The sequence below is a fragment of the Martes martes genome (assembly GCF_963455335.1).
Source record: "Martes martes genome assembly, chromosome: 16".
In the NCBI taxonomy this organism is placed as follows: Eukaryota; Metazoa; Chordata; class Mammalia; order Carnivora; family Mustelidae; genus Martes; species Martes martes.
In genome coordinates, this window is record NC_137904.1 from 27,727,154 (window position 1) to 27,737,585 (window position 10,432).

The window sequence follows — 10,432 nt, forward strand, 5'->3', positions numbered from 1 at the left end:
GGGGCGGAGAGCACATCACCCCGTGGTGACGAAGGTGGTCTGATCTCTGCTGTCCAGCAGCCATATGCTAGTGTCGCAGGACTACATTCCTAGCCACCAGGGACTCTGGGGAACGGAGACAGCTGCATGTGGCCGGCATCTACCATATTGGACAGCACGGGCTCAGTTTTCCTCTGGCCACCATCCTGCAGCTTCAGCCAAGTCTGCCCGCCTCAACTGGCCTCTCCCTCGTAGGCACAGGAGAGAGAAGAGAAGCAACTTCCCGGTTAGTAGCGTTTCGGTGCAGCCCAGAGGGAGGGGTTAGACAAACTGACGTAGCATAGTCCTCTGGTGAGCCTTGGGATTCTAGGACAAGGAACCACAACCTGAGTACACAAAATAGAAGTGATTTATTTGGTCACAGAATCTTGGGTCTGACACTGAATAGAAAGAACATTTAGGAAAGGAGAAGGGGTGGCAGCAGGGCTCCACAGCCTGGCCCCCACCACCAGCGATGGGATGGCCAAGGACTGAGCTCACTGGTAGTCCCCCGGGGACCTTCGCTCTCCGGCTCTGGGGAGGGACCCCACTGAGGGCTGTCCAAGGATAGCAGGCCATGCTCGTTAGCAGAGTCACCACCTTGACCTTTGGTCTGTGTCGGGGCAGGCAGCTGGCAGAGGCAAGTGCAGGTGGGGATCTCCGAGAACTTGGGATTTTTCATCTTCTCCATCTGTGGGAGAAGGGGAGGTAAGAGCATGCGGATCTCATCTTGGGAAAGGGAGGCTGCCAGATAATCCCAGGAGCCCATGACAGGGGAGAGCCTGTGGTTTACTCAGTCATCAAAAGCCTGGCTATCATCTCCATCTTTGGGTAGCTCCAGCTACCCAAAGTCAGGCAAGGTACCCACTGCCTGCCTCGGCCAAGGCCTCATCCCAGGGCCTGGCTGCTCCCATGTCCACGAGGGTGATCTAATGGCAAACAATGACGGTTCTTTACAAGTACACACGCTTCAGCTTTCCAAGGGCGTTCACCTCCTATCTTTGATCTCCCCGACTACTGAAGCTTGGTAACTCCCATGAGGCCGGTGAACTGCCCTCTCCAAGACTGCACAGTGAAAGCCAGAGCCAGGATTGGAAGTGAGAACTACTGCCTCTTGCTGGAGGGCCCCTGGGCTCGCCCCCCGGGAGAGCACCGTCAGGGTCTCCCATATTTCCTGTAATTCCGCACCCGCCCTCTTAACCACCAAGAGAACCTGGCACCACACACTGTCTTTGGCCCCTGGAGAGCCCTCGGAATTCACCAGAAGGAAAAGGTGCCAAGAGTGGCCAACTTGAGGGCAGGAGAGCCAAGCACACACTCACATCCGGAGGCATTTGTCCTTTCCACCACTTGCCACCCTCTGGCCATCCGGACTCCAGTCAACAGCATATACCTAAACCAAGGTGGGGGTTGTGGGAGGCAGGTCAGTAAAGAGGGTGGGGGGAAGAAGGGCCAGGCTTCAACCCCACCGCCCACCCCACTTCTGTTCACAAGGGTCAGTCATACCTCATCCGCGTGGCCTGGCAGGTCCGCGGCCAGCTTCTGGGCCTTCACATCCCACACCTTCAGCGTGCTGTCACTGCTGCCGCTGACCAGGAGCCGGCTGTCAGCTGACCATGCGATCTGGTACACAGCGGCCACGTGGCCACGCAGGGAAGCTAGGTACCTGGGCCAGGAAAAGGGGGAAGACGGGTGTTAGGTCTTTGAACCTGTCTGAAGGGGCCTCTATTCCGATGGCAGTGGTTCTCAACCTTAGCTGCACATTGAGAATTACCTGGGAATGTTTACAAAATCTCACTGCCTAGCCCCTATCCCAGGGTAATCATTACCAAGGGCATAAAGATTTTATAAAACTTTCCCAAATGAGCTGCTTCTAGAGGGCCTCTTGCCAGGCCTCTCTACCTGCACAACTTTGCCTGACTTAGAATCCAATGGAGCCACCTGCTTAGCCCATCTGTCTGACAGCCCCCTAATGCAAGCTGTCTGCTGGCAGGTGGCATGGAGTAATAGTGGGCCAGGCCCACCTGGAACTTTCTGATCAATACAGATTAGCTACATCTATTTGGACAAGATTAGACCTCTCTGAATCCATTTCCTATCTTGAAAAAGAAGGGCTGCCATGTGGCCCCAGCAAGGGTCTCCCTCATCCCCTTTCTCTTCTTGCCTGTGCCTTTGCCTCTCCTCTGATCTAGTTCACCTCAAGACCATGGTGCCTCATTACATCACTGCTTCTCAGACTTTAATGGGAGCAGACTCACCTGGTGACCTTGTGAAAATCCAGATTCTGATTCACAAGGTCGGGGTGGGGCCCAAGGTTCTGCATTGCTATGGAGCTCCCAGATGTTGCTGCTGCCGGTGTGCAGACCACACTTGGAGGAGGCCCAGGAAATGACTACACCTCAAACCTGCACTTCTGCCACACGCCTGGTTGTCTTAAGGTCATTTCTCTCCTTTGATATGAAAGGAGCTAGCATTTCAGTGCCCATTTACTGCCAGCCCTAAGTATACCATCTCATTTAACCCCGGTAATGAAGCTGAGAGGTAGGGGTCTGCATATTATAAAAGAGGAAACAGAGGCATGGACTATCTAAATGTTTCCCAAGGCCACACAGCCAGTAAGTGGCAGAGCCAAGCTCCTTCCAGAAGACTAGGGCCCTTCCTCTCCCTTCCCACTCACTTGCCGGTCCTGCCGTCCCACAGTTTGATGGACTTGTCGAAGGAGGCGCTGGCAACAATGCGGGAGTCAGGGGAGAAGAGCACCTGGTTGATGAGGGCTTGGTGTCCCGTCATCCGTGCAAGGGGCTTCTTGTCCTCTGCTGGGAACCACAGGAACAAGGTGAAGTCGTCTGAGCCAGACACCAGCCTCTCTGGGCCCTGGCCCTATGAGAGGCAGAAGACACACCGTGTTGGACATGGTTTCAGACAGGAGAGCCCCACCTCGGCAGCAAACACACCCCCGATGACCCCACATCGGCACAGAGGCTGGCACTAGGAGAAGTGAGGCCTGGCCAGCTACCAACCCACCTGGGGCCCCTGACAAGTCACTGCCCCCAAAAGGAAGCGTTATGCACGTGGAATGATTTTTAATCACTGTACATAATTACAAGAAAAAGCAAGGTACAGAATAGTGTGTTTAAAAAAGGGAAGGATTAGGGTGCCTGGATGGCTCAGTTGGTTAAGCGTCCCACTCTTGATTTCAGTTCAGGTCATGATCTCAGGATCATAGAATCAAGCCCCAAGACAGTCTCCATGCTAGGCACGGAGCCTGCTTAAGATTCTCTCTCTTCTTTGCAAACCCTGCCACTCCCACTCTCTCTCTCGGATTTTACATGTGGATTTGTATGCATGTATATGTATGAAGTCTCTGGAAGGAAACAAAATGCTTCTAGAAGGAATGGAAGGGCAACAGATGGGAGATGGGAGACTTTTTCACTGTCTTTTTGTGTTCTTTGCTCCCTGGAGCACATAAATGTGTTACTTTGAATAAAATAAAAAAAAAAGGTGCTTGGGTGGCTCAGTTGGTTGAGCGTCCAACTCTTGGTTTCAGCTCAGGTCATGACCTCGGGGTCGTGGGACTGAGCCCTTTGTCAGGCTCCATGTTCAGCAGGAAGACTGCTTGAGATTCTCTCTCTCCCTCTCCACCCCTCCCACCCCTGCTCGTGCTAGTGCTCCCTCTCTCAAATAAATCTTAAAAAAAAAAAAAAAAAAGAAAATGTAATAAATAGATAAGCAAATAAACGAAACAAAATGATTAAAATGATCCCTATGTATTAGGATTTTAGGAGTGTAAACTAGGATCATCATGAACTTTCTGGAAAAGCAAAGTGGGGAGGAGCCTGGGTGTCTACAGCATTTCAAGGACCTGTGGAGGATGAGGACAGAGCTGGGCATGCTGGTGGCCAGCAAACACTCACCCGCACCAGGTTGTATCGCCTCTGAGCCCTGTCCTTCAACTCCTGCACTGTGGCCAGGTACCAGAGGGGAGAGGAGATGAGGAGGCAGATTAGAAAATCCCACGCCAATGGCAAACACCCTGGCCCAGGTCTGAATCCCGCACGATAAGCCAGAGAAGTGGCTCCTTCCGAGGTAGCCCTCCCTGCCCACTCACAGGACCCCTGGAGGTCTTGGGCGTTCACTGAGGCCTCAGCTGGCTCAAAGGCTCCTGTGCGCAGGGCGTAGTCAGTGCTGAGTGCCATGGTATTCACCCAGTGGCCGTGGCCTTGCAGAGTTCGACACAGCACACCCTAGGGCAGAGGGAGTCAGGTCAGACACACTCCCACCCCACTCTCCTGGTTCTCCTAGGGAACCAGTACCCCCAGGTTAGCCCCAGAGACAGTATGTGGGACTCAGAATCAGGATCCTCATTCACTGTGATCTTAATCGAGTCACCCCTCTGGGCTCAAGTCTCTCCTGATGTCTAAAATGAGCATACTGGGCCAGATTATGGTTTCTGGAAGTATGTTTCATGGGAAGGAAGTGAAGGATATAAGAATACATGGGCTCGGGGCGCCTGGGTGGCTCAGTGGAATTAGCTGCTGCCTTCGGCTCGGATCATGATCTCGGGGTCCTGGGATCGAGCCCCGCATTGGGCTCTCTGCTCAGCGGGGAGTCTGCTTTCCCCTCTATCTCTGCCTGACTCTCTGCCTACTTGTGGTCTCTCTCTCTGTCAAATAAATAAATGAATAAAATCTTTAAAAAAAAAAAGAAAAAAGAATACATGGGCTCCAGTCAGGTAACTCTGGGATACTGCAGGTTCCTGACAGGCTTCCTGCAGCGGGAACATCCGGGCCGTGCTAACCAACACTGGAACCTCCACTATCATGAGCACCAACCACAGGACCCACTGGCCAACGTGCCTTCCAGCCCTGGCATCCTGTGGCCTGAGATTCCCCCAGGCTGGGTTCTGGACCCTCCCACCCCCACGCTGGCTCTTACATCATGAGCTCTCCAGACTTTGATGGTGCGGTCCTGGGAGGCAGAGTAGAGAAGGCCGTCCCCTCCCCACCGGAGACAGGTGACCGACTGTGTGTGCCCGGTGAGGATGCGCTCACAGCGGCCCACAGTCGTATCCCAGATTCGCACGCTGCCATCCTTGGAGCTGCTGGCCACATAGCGGCACTCCGGGTTCCTGGAGAGCGGTAGATGTGACCTCACTTCTGACCTGGCAATGCCCACGGCACCTCCCCACGCTTAGCTCGAAAGCTGGGGACAATGACGCGACAGCTTCCTGACCCACGATTAAGCTGCATTGTAAGGCAGCTCTCAGACCCCACAACGAGCGGCCCTTCTCAAGCAGCAACACAGGCTTAGAACACCTGCCCCACCGCCCCCCATGCCATCACTGTCCGTCAGGTTGGCCGTCTCGCCCCCGCAGCAGGGGAAAGGACAGTTTTGAACCCCAAGCTCCTCATCCCCCCCCAACTCTGTCAGTGTCACTTACATATGGAGGGGCTCCCAGCTCAGGCCTGTGATCCACTTGCTGTGGCCAGCGAGGGGCCTGCCCACCTGCTTCCCTGTGCCTGGGTCCCACAGGAGAATCTGAAGGACAGAAGCTTACTGAATAACCCTCCCTGAAATGTCCCTGGGCCCACCAGGGGTCCCCGCCCACTGCCCCCAACCCATCCGTCCCTGAGGATCCCCGAACCTGATTTGACCAAACTAGGAACGGAGCCCAGAGTCCCTGCCTAGTTACCCTGACCACCACCTACCTGGCCATTCTTGCAGCCTGAGGCCAGCTTCTTGCCGTCTGGGGACCAGGATATGCTAAGCACCCAGTGTCTGTGTCCTAGGAAAGCAGGGGAGAGAGAAAGGAGGGAGCACATCTGTCTCTATTCCCTGTGCCTAGCAGTGCCTGACCCTCCTCAACTAGTCCCCGAATAAATGAACAGTTGAACCAAAGGAGAGATGAGGGTTTCAGGCAAAGGGAGAACCCACCCCAAGTGCTAAAGCCATGCATTCTGCTGCAGAAATAGCATTTCCACTTTCTATTAATTCCTTACACGATACATGGTATAAAGCATTTGCACACATGTCCTCCTTTATAATTCTCATGACAGCTCTAAGGTATGCAGCAAGAACGTTCCCCAATTTTTCAGATGATAAGAGTGAAGCTTGGGGAGCACGACCTACGCACACAAGGTCACCCAACTAGCATGTGGTCCCCAGGCCGGAAGCATCAGCGCCAGCTGGGGCCTTGACATGCAGATTCTCAGGCAGCATCTCAGAACTAAGGAGACCAAAACTCTGGGGGTGGGGCCCAGCAATCTGTATGTTAACAAGCCTCCCAGCTGATTCTGATGCACAGTCAAGTCTGAGAACCAGACTGTAGTAGAGAATGGATGAACCCAGGTTCTCCTTGCTACTAGCCGTGAGAACAACCCACAACCCCACACTGACTCTCTGGTCCAGTCTCTGCTTGTTTGTACGTGGCTGGTCGGGCTCGAAGGGGCGGTCTCTACCTAGAAACGGGCAGCTGCTAGCTGGCTATGAAGGGGCTGAATCGGTTCTGGGCCTCCTTAGGAACTAAAGGGCTGAGTAAATGATCACACACCCGCCCATGGGTTAAGACTCCCTACATATCTAATTGCGTACTGACCCTGGCATGTGAAATGCGGTGTCTCGGTGCTGAGATCCCAGAAGCGCACAGTGGTGTCTCCAGAGCCACTGGCCAGGTACCTGGGGAAGAAGAGAGGCCACCTCATCTCTGCAGTGGGGACAAGGGGTAGGGCCTACACCAGAACACTGCATATGTGAGTTTCTGCTGCCTAGTCAACTGTCTTCTGGGTACAGAATCTGGGGCTGGACTTTTCTCTCTCCCCCGAGAAGGAGAAATGTAACACTAATACCATCTCGGAGAAGACCCCAGGCGGCCATTTCTCTCCTCTTCCTTTCTAAATGGAATGGCCTTAGCTATAACCAGGTTTGGAGCTTCTCATTATCCTTGTACAATTGCAAAAAGCAAAGAAACTCAGTTTCACAGATGATGAATTAAGTTAGAAAGTGGCTTGTCTGGGTCCCACAGCTAGGAAGTTTGCAACTCAGCTCTCCTGAGATCAAGTCCCGGAAGGACCTCTTCCAAGGTGGGTGTCCTGTAAGACCAGACCCCACCAGGGATGTCCCTTACTTGCATTTTGTGCCCAGAGCTCAGGTCTTTGATAGGCAGCCTATTGATTTTAACCTGGGGGTACCCTCTCCACCCCAACCTCAGGCTGCACTCCCACCCTCCATGATTCTGCAGCTGTCCTTACTTTCCTGTGGGGCTGAAGGCCACAGAAATGACCGCCTCGCTGTGACCTTCCAAAGAGCTGGTGCAACGGGTCACAGCACGGACCCTGAAGATGGCCTGTGGCTGGTAGATGATGTCAAGGACCTTCTCTGTCTCCACTGCCTGTGACTCCAGCGTCTTCCCCAGTGACGAGATGATCTCAGCATCGTGGACATAGAAAGCCAGTGGCAGGGGATCCTCCTGGAGGGCAATGGCAAAGGGCAACTCCTCCATCAAAGGATAGGCAGGAGCTCTCCCCACTGAGCTGTGGGCCGGTGAAGCTTTACTCTTTTCTGTTTGGAAAAGACCATGCCCACTGAGCAAGGCCTTTTTTATTCTCAAAGAGTAAATGCAGGACAATTACATAGTACTTTAAAATCCTTTATCTTAAAAAAAAAATAAAAATAAAATAAAATCCTTTATCTTTATCTTACAACAACCTGGAGAGGTAGGCATCAATACTCCCACCTGACAGATGAGAAAACTGAGGCTCAGAGCAGCTACAGGTAATTAGCCCAATGTCCTACTGCTAATGACTAGTTCAAGTGCTTCAGAAAGAAAGAAAGTCCTTAATTAGCGTTAATATACAGGATTACACAGCGTTTTCTGAATCACCACACTATGCCCCACAATGTGCTAAGAAGCATCCAAAAAAACTGGTTGAAAATGCAGACTGTGCTTTACTCCCAGAGTTTTGGTGTAGTAAATACGGGGTGGGGTCCAGTTACTGTGTTTTTTAAGCCCCTAGACCCACCGGAGGGCAGCATTTGGATAAACCCTGGCTTAGAAGAGCAAGGGTTGTGAATCTGACATTTGGGTTGCAGTTCCAAATCCACCACCTACTGCGTGGCACCGTACAAAACACTGAATGCCGGCCACCCTGTAAAATGGAGATATTAACGAGGAGCTATGGCATGGAATCTGACGATGCACCCAATGCGTTCAAAATGCGGTCTCTCTCCCCAGATGGACCCTGGTGGTCGGCGCGCAAAGCGCTGTCACACTAATTAGATTAGATTTCCTGATCCTCCACCGAAGTAGGCGGCCCTGCCACGGACGAGGCGCCAGGGTGGTTCACCCACTATCGTTGAGCAGCGGAACCCCCGAACCCCGGACCTTGGGTCTCCCGATCCCCTGCGGGCGGGACTCCGGCAGGGCCGCCCGCCCAGCGGAGGGATGAGGGGCCGCCCCAGCCGCCGCTCACCTGGGCCAGCAGCGCGTTGCACACGAGCTGCAGCTTGTCCGGGGTGATGTCCACCGGCACGTCGAACGGGGAGCCCAGCAGCTGTCCGCCCTCATCCTGGAACTGCACCAGCAGCCGCTGCACGTTGCCCGCCGCCGCCTCGTCCTGCGCCCACAAGTGCGGGGGTCAGCCACACCGCCTGACCGGAAAGCCCCCACTGCCGCCTCCCTCCGGCCTCGAGGACCCTAGACCCGAGCGCCCCCGCCCGCACTCACGCACACCCACCGCCGCAGCGGCCGCCATCCCGCGTCCCCACGTGGAGAAGAAATACTCCGGCGGGACAGAGCGCCGTCCCCGGACTCGGGCGGCGCGGCAGCCCGCGACATCGCCCTCTGGTGTGGCGGAGGGGAAGTGCACGCCGTGCCCGGCCCGGCGTGGCCGTGGATGCGTCTGGTACCCCACTCCGCAACCTCCCCTTGGACGGGTGGCAGTCGCCCCATTCAGTCGCTCCCAGTGCCATGCAGGATACAAACGGCCTTTTGTCTCTGTAGAACAGGGATTCTTGCCCCAATCCACAGATGGGGAAATCGAGGCTCTGAGCGGTTAATTGATTTTCTCCAAACTCCGAGACAGGAAATGGCAGAAGACTGAATTGGCTTGGCTCTGGGCAGCAGCAACCTTGCAGGGACGGCTTACAAAACCAGAGCCTGTTGGCTCGAAGGCAGAAATTATCATTCTTTTTCAAATGGATCAAATCAATTAGTAATTCTTGAGTACAAAAGCAAAAAAGTGTCTACATTTTTCAACACTTTAAAGCAATAGCAACAATGATGGGAATGATAGCAACGTGTCAGGCATTGTTCTAAGTGTTTTACAAATATAACTCAGTTAATCCTCACAAAAACCCTTTTGTCCCCCACCTTACAGATGAGGAGCTGAGGCAGAAACCCGCTAACATGAGGGCTTTTAACAGAAACCTGGGATCTTCCTTGGAGCTCTCCCCACATCCCAGCAGTCTCCAGCTCTTGTCAATCTGGCCTCCTTAACCTGCTCCGAATCTGTTATCCCCATCTCCTCTCTCACACTCCGGGCTGAGTCACCATAGTTGCCTACAATAGCCTCTTAAATTGCCTCCCTGTTTCCACTCTTGCCTCTTCCCAAACATCCTCTACATTGCAACCAGGGCGACATTTTTCAAACCAAAGATGTGGACTGTCACTCCCCACCCTAAAACCCTACAGTGGCTCCCATTACAAACAGTACAAAGGTCAAACTCCTTCTATTGGTCCACTCAGCTTTACTTACCTCTCCGGCCACTGCTGTCTCTTTAAGATCAAATTCTTCTGGCTTTTTCTTAGTTCTTCCAAGTTGTGACGCTTCTTGCATTAGTGCCTTCGTACTTGCAGATTTCTCTGTCTGGAACTCTTACAGATTGAATTGTATCACCCCCCATCCCAAATTCAGAAGTTGAAGCCCTAACCCCCCAGGGTCGCTATATATGGAGATGGACCCTATATGGGGATATTAAGGACTAAACGAGGTCATAAGTGTGGGACCCTAGTCTGATAGGATTGGTGTTCCTATAAAAGGAGGAAGAGATACCAGATATCTCTCCCTCTCTGTCTCTCTCTCTCTCTCTGCCCCACACCCCCTCCTCACATGGAGAAGAGGCCATGTGAAGACAGTGAAAACATGGCCATCTACAAGCTAGGAAGAGAAGCCAGAAAATCAGAAACCAATGTTGATGGAGCCTTATCTTAAATTTCTAGACTCCAGAACTGTGGGAAAAAATACACTTATTTTTCAAAAAAATTTCATTTATTCAAGCCATTCTGCCTGTGGTATTTTCTTTCTTTTTTTTTTTTAATTTTCTTTTATTCATTTATTTGACAGAGAAAGATCACAAGTAGGCAGAGAGGCAGGCAGAGAGAGAGGAGGAAGTAGGCTCCCTGCCGAGCAGAGAGCCC

The 10,432-nt window shown here is 53.0% G+C and overlaps 1 protein-coding gene across 2 annotated transcripts; it reads right to left on the reverse strand.

Moving 5' to 3' along the window:
* Positions 1 to 370: 370 nt before the first annotated feature.
* NLE1 (notchless homolog 1) lies at positions 371 to 8,801 on the reverse strand. Of its 2 annotated transcripts, none has more exons than XM_080826900.1 (13): positions 8,745 to 8,801; positions 8,487 to 8,630; positions 7,266 to 7,483; positions 6,614 to 6,693; positions 5,727 to 5,803; positions 5,459 to 5,556; positions 4,954 to 5,146; positions 4,127 to 4,262; positions 3,933 to 3,979; positions 2,696 to 2,898; positions 1,525 to 1,684; positions 1,341 to 1,411; positions 371 to 709 (listed from the first exon to the last, which is right to left on the reverse strand). In XM_080826900.1, exons 1-13 carry the CDS (start codon positions 8,766 to 8,768, stop codon positions 697 to 699), a joined length of 1,464 nt encoding a protein of 487 aa, XP_080683026.1. In that variant the 5' UTR covers positions 8,769 to 8,801; the 3' UTR covers positions 371 to 696. The 2 variants fall into 2 exon arrangements, with proteins under 2 accessions (XP_080683026.1, XP_080683027.1); XM_080826901.1 differs by having other exon boundaries at positions 8,751 to 8,793.
* Between the last annotated feature and the right edge of the window lie 1,631 nt (positions 8,802 to 10,432).

Bases quoted from the DNA above. Each gene is read 5' to 3' on its own strand.
- NLE1 (XM_080826900.1), bottom strand. From the start codon at position 8,768: ATGGCGGCCGCTGCGGCGGTGGGT. The intron at 5,557-5,726 runs GTAGGTGGTGGT...TCTGTCCTTCAG, and splicing joins CAGGCTGCAAGAATGGCCAG to ATTCTCCTGTGGGACCCAGG. The intron at 1,685-2,695 runs GTGAGTGGGAAG...TTCCTGGCCCAG, and splicing joins TGGGACGGCAGGACCGGCAA to GTACCTAGCTTCCCTGCGTG.